This window comes from Gadus chalcogrammus, chromosome 12 (genome assembly GCF_026213295.1).
Source record: "Gadus chalcogrammus isolate NIFS_2021 chromosome 12, NIFS_Gcha_1.0, whole genome shotgun sequence".
Lineage (NCBI taxonomy): Eukaryota > Metazoa > Chordata > Actinopteri > Gadiformes > Gadidae > Gadus > Gadus chalcogrammus.
In genome coordinates this window covers 31,932,765-31,945,935 of record NC_079423.1, presented here as the reverse complement: position 1 = coordinate 31,945,935, position 13,171 = coordinate 31,932,765, and the positions used below count along the sequence as shown (strand labels likewise).

General features: G+C 45.7%; 1 protein-coding gene across 1 annotated transcript in view; it reads left to right on the top strand.

Annotated features, from left to right (window-relative positions):
- Positions 1–691: 691 nt before the first annotated feature.
- lrrc7 (leucine rich repeat containing 7) overlaps positions 692–13,171 on the top strand; it is a 54,784-nt gene continuing 42,304 nt past the window's right edge. The window contains exon 1 of the mRNA XM_056604224.1: positions 692–1,111. Coding sequence (XP_056460199.1) covers positions 1,087–1,111 — 25 coding nt within the window. The 5' untranslated portion in view covers positions 692–1,086. The remainder of the gene's footprint in view (positions 1,112–13,171) is intronic.

Genomic DNA, 13,171 nt, shown 5'->3' with positions numbered 1-13,171 from the left:
CGATTTCCACATCTTCAACAATACACTTTTCTGTAAACCAATACACTTTTCCCTTACCTTTTAAAATTTCTCTCTGAGAGAGGTGCTTTCTTTTATAGCCATGTTTGGATGTAGCCTTGGTCCTCGTTTGTGTGTGTGCTGGTTGGTGTGTTGGAACTTGCATTCACATACACACACACACACACACACACACACACACACACACACACACACACACACACACACACACACACACACACACACACACACACACACACACACACACACACACACACACACACACATTCCTACATTCGCAAAGTCCTAAAGTAAAGTTGATCTCATTTTTTTTTTTTTTCTTATTTCTTTATAAATGCTCATGCATGTTCCGCACACACAAGCAGCACAATTTTCCCTCGCTCTCGCTCTCTCTCGCTCTCTCCCTCTCTCTCCTCGTCTTCCTCCGACTCTCCTCCTCGGCTGCAGGGAGAGGTGGTTCAGATGGCGGGGATGGGCATCGCCTTTTGAAAGCGGAATGTATTTCATCCCGGCAGAGATTCAGTCAGGGATTCAGATCTCCACATGTGATTCCCGTGCTGTGATGTAGCCTCTGCGTGATTACTGTGTGCAGGGCGAGCTGTTGACCACTGTCTTAATTAATTAATTTCTTTGGAGGAGGAGGAGCAGGAACGTATCTTTGGTGGAGGGAAGAAACTGCCTTTCAACGAATGAAGGAATCTGTTGAAGATTTAAAACGAATCGCCTGCAGAATCATTCAGGTCTTAATGAAATGTTCGATGCCACATTACGTAAAAGGACTGTATATAGCTGCTTGGATAATATCCTTCGTGCATCATCCGCTGGTATCATTGAACGGGAATGAAGATGCGGTGCATACTGAGTGATCTCACCGCGGGAGAGAGGCGCTGTGTGCGGGTGGAAAACAGATCGCTGGTGGTTATTGTTGGCTCTCAACAGTCGAGCGGTTCTTTACAATAGACAGAAAAAAGAAAGTCACCCGGTACCGAGGCTACTACGGTTTCTGGGGCAGCCAGGAGCGGATTGTTACCGGCGGAGACCTGCAGAGCCCCACAAGGAGCCTGCCAGATGGATCACTATTCTACTTTGCAACGTAAGTGAGCCGAGGACTGCGTTTCATCCGCCCATCGGTGCCACCTTCATGCTCTGTGGTTCTCAGCAGCTTTTAAAAAATCAACAATTTAGAAACATTATTCTATTTTAGACAATTGCTGAAATAATGCACAGGCCTACGGACGTATGCGCAAAAATTGGCGCCAAAGCGATGGCAGTGATCGACGTCTGACCATGGACAATGGTGTGATACTTTTTTTAAGGAAGTGTATTTTTTCTCACATATACTTAAGATGGCAGGGGCGACCATTCAAAAGGCCTATCGAGTGGAGTTGATTAGGAGCCCGCTAGGCTCAGGAGAAGCAAAGTGAAATGATAGGCATAAACGCTGCTGTAGCCTATAGCCTATGTAGTGTGTCACTAGACGTTCAAACTCGTTGTGTTAGATCAGCTATGAAGTTATCCTTGCAGATGTCTTCAATAACATACCTGGTGATGTTCCCAAGCCAACATGGCCCAAGCATGTACTCACACTCACACCTGTTAAATCCACTTCACCTCGAGGTATTTCAGCTATTAGTGGAAATCAGCTATTTGTTTTATAGCTTAGAGACATTACATAACTACACAACTGTGTTAGGTGTGTTTATGACAGCAGACCTGTTTTGTTGCAGTCCATTTGTAACACTATTCGCTGGTAAGAAGGTTGGTTAGGAAAGTTTGCAGACTTCGTGCCTTGATTGCTGCTTGATTTGAGGGGTTCTACTGTCGTCCATACCTTTATTTGTAGTTCAACGGGAACCTGATGGTCTCCCTTGTTTTTCCCCTATGTCTATAATGGAAGATAAGATAAGTGTTCGTCTTATCTGCCATGATTGATGGGACCAAAGACTCAGACTCTGTAACAGCGGACGTTCATACAGTAGCATCCCCGGTCATAAAACATCCTCCAGTTGTGTCTGTTGGGAACCCTTAGCATGCTGCATGACCATCAATGCATTCAGTGTTGTTGTTACCAAAGGGAAACCAGCGCGTCCAGAGTGCAGAGAGCTGTCTCTCTCTGCATCACTGATTGAATGACGCCCTCCACGGCCCCACAGAGCGTTCCGTCACTTCTCACGTTCACGCAGAAGAGTTGTTCCTGCGCTGTTATGTCACGGTGACACCGAGTCCCCGATCACGCTAAGCCACGTGCACCACATGTGGTTAGATGGAGAAATGATTTATTCATGCAGCTTTCAGAGATGAAAATAAGTGGACAAACATATTTGACAACACTCTAAACACTTGCTTATCACAAATCAGAATAGAGAGAGAAACAGGACACACAAATATACATTTTACAGATAATTCAAATAATTTCCCTGTCTTAAGACGTAATATGTAAGTTCTGCCGCTTGGGGTATCTTAATCAAAACAATAACCTATAGTTTGAAGACGTCATGAAGTAGCACGGGTTCTTTGGTCACATTTCTTCACCTCGTTACCTTGAATAAAACGGTGTATTTCTCTGGGTTTGAATATTGTTGGAAGCATTTGGGATAATGTAAGAAGAAAACTCAACCCAGTCTAAAACATAGGGCGAGTTGCTTTAAGGTGTTTGGTCAGATGCCAGCAGAGAAGAGCAGATGTTGGTATGCTCTTCTGCTGTGGGCTCTCTGCTGCTGCTGATGATGCTGCTGGTTGCCTAGTGACAGTGTCCATGGAACCAGCTGCCATTGTCATGGTGATGGTCCCGGGGGAGAGGAATCAGTGAGGGGATGATTGATGGTGTCACTTCGACGGAGTGGGGGGGGGGGGGGAGTGACGAATAAGAGGAAGATGATGATGATGGCGGTGAGGGCAGTGATGAATATAATACCGAACATCTGGCTCATAATCTTCGTAATGACGGACTTGTTGATGATAATTGTGAATTACAAAGAAAACATCCACAACATATTTTGAGTTGGGTTCTAAAGATGTCCTTTTAATGTTGATAATATTATTACATCAGCACCATCAGATGACCTTTCTGAAGGAGAAAAAACATCTATTTTTTATGTATTGAGGCAAAACAAAATGCCTCATTACTGCTTGAACAACCAAAACTGCTTCATTATCTATCATTTTGTGCTCCATTTTTGGGTTCCATCACAAAAATGAATCCCAAGTTCATACTCTTATCTAATTATACCAAAATGTGATCTTCTGATTATGCATCACTTCTAACGTTGTGGACTAGCAGAGGCCCCCTGTCTGTGGTCGGACTTGTTCTAGTCCGTTCACACGGTGAATTGGCTCAGTGTGTGTCTGCATAGCTGTTTGTTTGTCAGTGACACCTTAACGGTGTGACCCAGTGGGGTCATCGGCCTACAACCCTTCCCCACAGAAGCACCCTGGCCATTGTGTGAAAGGGGCGTCATCACAGTCAGACAAAGGTTTGGCTTATGACACATTCATTATGGCTCGGCTACTGTTATGACCCGAGATAGTCAGAACGGTAAGCAAACTGCCAACGCCTGGATGGGTTCTGTCTCGGCCCATTTTCAACAGAATGCAGAAATTGGAAATTGCCAAGACTGAATAAGCTGAAGTACGCAAGCCCAAACTTTGAGTAATTGGTGCTGAAAAATGCCCTTACTGAAGATATCACGCATGTGACCTAGTAAAACGAGCAGACCCATAATTAGTAGCCTAGGGTTAGTGTATATATATATTCTTAGTAGGGGTTTACTCTGTATTATTTTCAGTTAATTATGACGTTATAAGGAGCAGCTATGGGTATCTTGCTGAAGGATGCGCACTACATTGTGGATACTCTCCCATACTTTAACATGGAAAGGATCTGTCCAATGTCATGTAAGAAAACCATATGGCTCTGCTATTTCAAACAAGTTACACTCCAAAAATAGCTCTTAAATCGTACCTACTGTTCCTTTTAAGTCCAATTCTCTATCAATGCGTTTCAGGGTTTTAAAAGCTTACCATTGTTGGACATCTCTTTCATTGGTGATTACCTTAAGAAAGTTAGCTATGTTGGTTATTTTTACATATATTATGGATACAGCCACGTATTGCTTTTGCTTTTACTTGTTTTACTTTGACCACCTGCTACTACTACTACTATCACCATCACACATTTCCTCTGTCTTCCAGTAGGTGGTATTCCTTGGTAACTATCCATCACCCCACACTCATCTTAAACGTACACTCATATCACACACGGTCAGCTGGGAAGTGTAGGATAAATTTGGCAACACATGATGTCCCTACTGACATCCAGACATGAGGATGGATTAAGAGATTAAAGAGGTTTTATTGTCGGGTTGATATGTTGAAGATCAAGAGACCCTCGTGATTAAGGTTTAAGTAATTCCTACTTTTTAAAGGGCAAATGCTTTTGGGATGACACACTTAAGCATGTCACGATGTTTGTGAATGTTCAGGTTCTCGTTCGTTGACAAAGTGTTGCCACAGAAACAACCAGTGCTGGTGATAAACTGCCTCCCTTCTGCTGTGATCTCTTTGGTCTTTAAAGTGATGATTCCTGACTATAGGGCGGAAAGGGAGAATTAACCAGGCTGTATAGTGAAGTATTTATATATAATTACTATATTTAGTAATGAATAGTGTAGTAATTTCATATTGACCAATAATTGTAGCTGTTTGAAACACAGAATTTCCATTTGGATTTTAACATGGATCATTTGTTATAAATATTATAAATTATCATAAATATCTATTCCAGTGTTTCAGCCAGAAAATGTCAAAGAGCCGGGGGTGAGCGTTTCAGTTCAAACGACCATTGTTTTGAACAGTATCACCGATGCATTATTTATCTTTATTTTTTGTACCTGATTGAAGTATGTTATCTTTCCCTACGGGAGTTTTGTACTTTGTTAACGCATAATAATTAAAAAATGGTAGTCAAGGCGGGGCCCTGTTGTTGTTAAGGCCTTAACCATACAGTGCTGGGTTAAACACTGCATTCTAACACTGAACATCTTTACGTCTATTGCAGCCTTTTCAGCCTCTTAACGTCTTGAAATGGACCACAGAGTGTGTCCTGTGACCTCAGGGCATGCACTCTGAGCCGTGTTGTGAGAGGGCAATGCCGTGACTAGAGTGACCCCCAGCCTAAAGGGGTCGGCTCTGATCCCATGTCCACAGTGCCTCATCCTTGAACGCGTCCTAGAGCGAGAGGTCTAACCCCGGCCTGCACCTTAGGTCACCTATTGAGAATCTGCCAAAGGAATTCATACTAAATATAGGCAGAGCATTATGTTGTAAACCAAACAGGGTCGCTTGACACTTACAGCACGGCCGTATCGGAAACAGTGGGAAAAGGTAACCTTCTTGGACAGGCCGATCAGATGAGTAAGAAATGAGGAAGGACGGTTGACTGGAGTCGGCCATGTTTCTCCAAGACTCTGGTGTCATTATTTAGTTTGACAGTTTCTGAGCAGCCCCACATTAGAGCCGGAGTCTCTGGGCTCGCTGTGGGCACTGACGTGTGCAGAGCACTCCTAGCTACACGGGAGAATAAAGGCTAACACTTTATATTAACGTTCAGTGATAAGTAATTCATAAGCCTTCAGTAAAGAGTGATCTAATCATTAGCATAACATTAATATACATTTGTAGACAATGAATAAGTGCCACCCTACATTGGGGTGGACACTCCCACTTGTGATGTCACCAGAGGGAAGATTAGGATCTGGCTTGTACTGGCTGATCAACGTCAAACCTAGTGGTGAAATGGGGGCCACTTACCATAGCAAGCGATCACCAAGCATCTACTAATGTTTACTCATGTTTTGTTAACGATTACTTCATCGTTAACTAAAGGCTTGTAAATGAATGTTTTCTAATTCATTTGTTCATCATTAACTAATGGCTTTTAAGTGATAGGACTGAACATTATTATTAAGTGTTGCAGAATAAAGTCGATTCTAGTTGTTGAAGTATGCATGACATGTGCCATATGTGCATTTCACCGTGTTTGTGTGTGTATGTGTGTGTCCCCTTATGTTTGTGCATGTGTGTGTTTATTAGCGTACTTGTGCTGCATGATGGTATGTTTGCTGTATTGCCTTATGTGTGTGTGTGTGTGTGTGTTTGCTTGTGTGTGTGTAGACATCACGTGCGCAGCGTAATGATATGTTAAATGTGTATGCGTGCTAAAAATAGAAAGAGAGTGATGGACAGGTCGCTGGAGAGAATAGGAGTGCGCCGAAGTCATCATGAGAAGATTGCATACATGCTAAGTACTCAAAGGGTGTGTGTTAGGTGGGTTTGCGTGCGTGTAATCTGTTTTTTTGCGTGTGTATGTGTAATCTGGCTGCTTACGTTTGAGCAATGTATCTGAAATAGAGATGGATAAATACATATCACTGTGACGGAAAAGTGTGTGTGTGTGTGTGTGTGTGTGTGTGTGTGTGTGTGTGTGTGTGTGTGTGTGTGTGTGTGTGTGTGTGTGTGTGTGTGTGTGTGTGTGTGTGTGTGTGTGTGTGTGTGTGTGTGTGGAAGAGTGAGGAAGCAGCCTCATTGTGGAATGCTGACTGGGCTTATTTCTATTCCAACACGCTTGTAATTCCAGCTGTAACCCCCCCCCCCCCCCCCCCCCCCTTTCCTTACTCCTTACTCCTCTTCCTTACTCCATGCCTGTGTGTGTGTGTGTGTGTGTATGTTTGTGTGTGTGTTTCTTTTTGTTCGGTGTATGTTGACAGCAACCCACCTTTCGTTGTATTAAGAGATCGGTCACCGTTGTGCTGTACGACTCTGTCCCTCATTAACATGGCGTGGCTGTATGGCTCCGTCGACCTCCTTGGGTCTTATATAGGCCAGCTCCCAGGGGTCCAGTGGCTCTTTAGGTGTCCATCGCAATGCCTGTAGCGCTGAGCAAGCATGGCAGCGAGCATGGCAGGCTGCTGGAATATAGAATGCGATAGGCAGAGCTGATTAACTATTCATGCAGTCTCTTTGCATGCACGTCGCCTACACATTGGGATTATACGCCGAAATACTGGAAGAACCCTGGAGTGGAGTGCTTTATAGCCTCAACTCTTTCCCTCTCTGTATCAGGATAACGCGCATGTGTTGTTTGTTAGAGCTGCCATATCCGTTCATCAACTATTTATCAGTGAAATGTGACAATTTCACTAATAACGGCGGTATATGTTTGACTGAGTTACCCCCTGTATGCCCTCATTGTTCGTTGAATCCATCCTGCCTGTCACTTATCACTTATCAACGGAGAGGGAGGGAACGTTTCTCCGGTCGTTTAGATTCAAAATCCAAAGAACCAGATCTCCCAATGACCAGAGCTCTGTTCTGCTCTCTGTCTCCTTACCCCTCCCAAATCTTACAACAGCTTTAAGGAGATCTTGACCAGAAAAAGATCTACTAAAAAAAGAAGAAAGAAACGACTAGAATTGTGGGCGCCCCCGGTGGTTCACCGGGTAGAGCGCGTACCATGAAGGCCCAGACCTGACCACAGCGACCCGGGTTCGATTCCTGCCCGTGGTCCTTTCCTGCATGTCTTCCCTCTCTCTTCCACACCTTCCTGTTTTACTCACTACGATAAAACCTTAAAAAGAAGAACTGAAAGAGAGAGAAGGACCGACCCTCACTCCGTCCCCTTAATGGGAGGCTGGCTGCTAAGGGGAGCAGGCAGCGTCGGCCCAGGTCCTTACCGCTGTGTTGGGAGTGAGATGGAGTACCGGAGTGGCAGAGTCAAGTGTCTCCGCCCGGGACCCAATGACCGACGGCTCTCAATTTGTCTCCGAGAGCCTGTGGCGAGAATATCCTTCTGTCACGACTTGAGAGATGCACACACGCACGCACGCACGCACGCACGCACGCACGCACGCACGCACGCACGCACGCACGCACGTACGCACGCACGCACGCACGCACGCACACACGCACCCACCAACGCTTGGTGAGACAGCATTAGGATGGCATGCAGCATCTATCTCCTTTATTGTAACTGCTGTGGATTTACATAGAAAGTTATAATAGAAGTGAAGAGGATCATTATAGCAGCAGTGAGCATGAGGATGATAAAGAGGATAAGGATGAAGATGATGAGGATAACTTAGCGATAGTAATGGATTTATATACATTTTGAGGATAGGGATCTAGTGATGATGAGGGGAGGATGGTGACTGAGTTAACCATAAAGGATTCACTAATCTTCATATGTTTTTATGGTATAATACAAGGGAAAAGCATTATCCATGCAAAATGGGGTACTTAAAGAATCCATCAGTGGATAGGTTGATTTCATTTCTTAATGGACAAATACCTTTTATCAAGCTTGTCAGTGTTGTCGGATCATGGATGGGTGTGATGTCATGTCCTGTCGGGGTAGGAAGGAGAAAGAGACCAGGAGGAGATGGATGTGTTTCTATCTAATCAAGGATATCTTCTGCACTCATCTTGCTGCAGCCTTCTGCTGGAGTTAGAATGCCCTCAGCTTAAAAAAAGAGGAAGGGTTGACCATGACATGCAACCCAAAAGACTGTCTGGTTTTCATGAAAGGCTCAAGGCCTGGTTTGGAGCAGTTCAACTGATTCCCTGTTACCGTGGCAACTTCTCAGGGGGCCACTTCCCCAGACTGTGATGAAGGCTGCCGGGTTTAGTCTGAAGGCCGACGGTCTCCAGTCGTGACTCGTCGGTGGCTTTTTGGCCGATTAGGCCGGTTAGAGCCGGTGACGGGGAGAGAGCTCTCTCTGATTGGCTGTTCAGAGAATAGAAAAGATGGAGGAGAGAGACGGGAGTGAGCAAAGCAGACAGAGATCCTACCCCAGCAGTGGTGGGCCTCCAGAGGATTGGACTCATTAGTTGCTTTCACAAATTGTTTTGTTGATATCGGGAGGGATCAGAAAGACCTTGACTGTCATGTCAGGTAGCACATGCAATGATGTCTGGTTTGGTGTGTGTGTGTGTGTGTGTGTGTGTGTGTGTGTGTGTGTGTGTGTGTGTGTGTGTGTGTGTGTGTGTGTGTGTGTGTGTGTGTGTGTGTGTGTGTGTGTGTGTGTGTGTGTGTGTGTGTGTGCTGGCCGTCAGCCATGGTCTATGCGGTGTGTTTAGGTGATACTATTAACAAGAGCTGTGAGCCGATGGAACAGACAGTTCTCCACTTAGCTGATTCTAACGTTGCCTGGCTGTTTCCGGGCCTTTAGATGTCGGCCTTGGACTAGAACCACCCTTTACCAGAACCACCATTAACTAGAACTATCATTTACAAGAACCAGCATTCATTGCAGCAGTTGAATGCATCTCCGGTAAACTTGTTGCTGGTCCACTATGAGTAGTAAAGACCATCTGGTTCTCTTAAGTTGGAGTGCACTTTTAACTACTAAAGCTTAGCGGGCGAATGGAGAGGTGTATATAGCAAGTGGAAAAAGTAAGCAATAGGGAGCAGCAGGTGATGACTCTGAGCCTGCAAACAGAGGGAGAGAGTGAGAGAGAGATTACAGTATGATGTTGAGGTTTATCTAGATAGCAGCAGGTCCCTCAGTGTGAAGCATCAGAGTTCTTCATGAAGGTGAAATGTTCTCTGCAGTGTTTGTAGTACGTGTGTGTGTGTGTGTGTGTGTGTGTGTGTGTGTGTGTGTGTGTGTGTGTGTGTGTGTGTGTGTGTGTGTGTGTGTGTGTGTGTGTGTGTGTGTGTGTTAGTGTCTGAAACCTGAAACTCGTTGGTGAATCACGACTGAAGTGCAGTAAAACTTGTACAGTACGCGTCCTTCTTAACTTTGTATCTTGGACATGCCAGCTCGCTAACCTTGTAAGCCTGTTTGATTCCTCGCACATCACCCGGTCTTAGGACAGTCTGCCCTTCAGGGTGTGGTGGCTTGAGTTCTCCACAGCTCAGCATACTCTCACCAAGCCAATCCACGTCCTTCATGTGGGATGTGGGACTTAAAAAATACATTTCAGATGGAATTTGTGTGACCGTAGTAGCACCAGAAAACCTTAAAGGTCTCTGGTGCAGAGAGCAACGTCGCTCGCGGAATGGTTCACAAACACTTTATGATTGGTTAAGCTGGCGGAAAACTCGCCCAATCTCTGACAACGACTAACACACTTCAAACTGAATCAGGGAATAAAAGTAGAAGATTATCACACTATGACAGGTACCCTTATGTAACCATGATGTACCCAACCCTAACCCTACACCTTAACCTAACCCTAGCCCTCGATCTGATACCGTGGGGCTCAGGGTAATCAGATCCTGATTCTGTTTCCTCCTGAACACCAGTTTGGCCTTGCTCCCTTTAAGGCATTTTTAAATCCCCAAAATGGACAGACCATCAGTGGTAGGAAGACTAGTGATTCCCAGTGGAAAGATTTTTGTTTTCCTCATTTCCCGTGATTTCTTTTTTGATGTTTATTTTGTTTGTTGTGCTTTATGGTAGAGGGATATACAGTATACAGGAAGGTACGGTAGATAGAGAGAGCGGAGGACATGAAGCAAAGGACCGAACCCGGGTCGCTGCGGTCAGGACTCTCAGGCCTATAAGGTACGCGCCCCTTTCCTCATATCCTCCAGTCAGACTCCTTAATAAACAATACATAAATAAACCCTCCCATTCCCACCAATGGGCCCATCCCCGGTGTTTATGGGGCCCTCCCACTCCTGTACTCGTTCATCACTACCCAGGCTCTTTGTCTCCCGTCCCAGAGAACCAGCTAGTGCTAAAGTTAAATCTGTTCTCCTCTCTCCTCCTGGCTCTGCCCACCAGCCTGCCAGCACCCCCCCCTTTCTTTCTTATGCTTCAGAGCATTTTGGACTAGCTGCTGGGGCACCAGCAGGCCAAGGTGACCTGAAATACAGCACACACGCGCATGCACCAGCACACACACAAACACACGCAGGCATGTGCGCGCACACACACCCACGCTCACGTACACACATAAGCATTCACACTGATTTTCTCTCTAAAGTAGACCTCATCTGTCCTCAACCTAAATTTGTGAGTCTCTCTCTCTCTCTCTCTCTCTCTCTCTCTCTCTCTCTCTCTCTCTCTCTGTCTCTCTGTCTCTCTGTCTCTCTGTCTCTCTGTCTCTCTCTCTCTCTCTCTCTCTCTCTCTCTGTCTCTCTGTCTCTCCCTCTCTCTGTCTCTCTGTCTGTCTCTCTCTGTCTCTCTCTCTCTCTCTCTCCCTCTCTCTCTGTCTCTCTGTCTCTCTGTCTCTCTGTCTGTCTCTCTCTGTCTCTCTCTCTCTCTCTCTCTCTCTCTCTCTCTCTCTCTCTCTCTCTCTCTCTCTCTCTCTCTCTCTCTCTCTCTCTCTCTAATAAGACCACGGGCCACTATGAGGCTAACTCCAGGAGGGTAGACGGACAGTGTAGTCTAAGGAGAGAGCCGTGATAGTCACCAAGGTCTCCTCATGTACCAGCGTCCACATACGTGCTGCTGCTGTCCAGTTAATCAGATCACTTTGGAGCGATTCAGGGTGATGCCCACTTCTGCCAGCGGCCTCAGTGCTAATAGAAGCGCTCTGAAAAGGAGGTCATAACGCAGCCATCCTTTGTGTATTGGCAAACAATGGTGTGATCCCAGTAAACCGTCCGTTGTGCTATCTGCACGGTAGCAGCTGATAAGCCCAGGCACAGCTGAAATATTAGAGGATTCTCATTTTATAGCATTTAGCTCTGTTCACCTCCATGCATGCGTCAGGCGCCGTGCCCTGGTGCTCGGGCATGGTACTGCAGTCTGTTTCATGGCACATCACGGTAAACAGTACTGGCATAGCTCTTTCTCTATAATAGCTCTGTTAAGTCCTAGCTTATATACTTAGAATAAACACAATACCAGGCAACCAGTCCAACATGGTAACATGAACCCCCGTGTGTGAAGAGCTATCATGATGTGATGCGGTCAAGCATTCTTTTTGTTTTTGTCGCAATGTCCTTGTAGAACTGTTCACATTGGTAAATACCAGTTGCTAGAATGCGTCATTAATGTTGGAGCGTTGCTAGTGAGATGCCAGCCTCAGTCGATGAGAGGATCGGGTCCCCCGTATAGATGACAGTTTGAGCTGGAGGCAGACCGAGGCTCCGGGGGCCTTGTGGTTAAGAGAATGACCTGGCAGTATGCTGGTCTGGGGGCTGACCTAAAAGTGACTGTGACCTCGAAGGAAAACCCTTCTATTAAGCATCAGAGTCTGTTTCCCTGCAGCGCACACCCAGTGAGTCAGGCTTGGCTCAAGATACCGATGTGCACTTGCTGTGTTTATGAGAGAGGGACCAGCAGTGATGCATTTGAGACATTTTACAACATACTATTCAATGTAATGTTATTTATAATTGTATGCATATCTAATATATGTATTATATTTGGAAATATGAAGTACTCTACTTATCTTCAGTTTCCCCATGCTTTAAAGCAAGACCAAACTTGTAGTCTTAAGCAATGTTACTTACATACATATACATGTGTATATATATACATACAAAAGGTAGCTTTGGGAAAAGATTAAGAGAGAGAAAAGAAGAACATTATAAGAAACGAGCCTGGAAGGTCCTGGGAGAAGTGGGCCACTGAACACACTTCCTGGCAGAAGGAGAGACAAGATGGAAAGAAGAAGGAACTAAAGAACACAACAGCCTGGGCACAGAAGAGGAGCTGTGAGAGGGAGGGAGAGAGAGAGGGGGAGAGAGAGAGGGAGAGAGAGGGAGAGAGAGAGAGAGGGAGAGAGAGAGGGGAATGGAGGAGGGAGAGCGCAGACCAGGTCATCATATGCAGGAGAAAATACCTTATCCCTTCCACGAAGACCCCCGCTGTCTTGCCAGGGCGCTCAGTGGAGGCGCTCTGTTGCAGCGCGGTGAAGAGATGAGAGTGAGGATGCCCTCGCTGAGTAAAGCCCCTCTGGGAGGGTTGGGCAGTGTGTCTGTGTGTTATGACCTGTGTGGTCGTGTGCTGCCATTTGTGCAGAATTCGCATTAGCTAGTTTTGGTGTAACGTTCTCCATTGAGGTCACTGCCCATGAGTGTGTTGTTCAGTTGTCGGGGAAGTTATGTTAACTCGAGTGGATTCTCTCGTAGATGATCCACCTGGAGCCAGGGTGGGAGGCAAGCCGGACGACTGTGTGTGTGTGTGTGTGTGTGTGT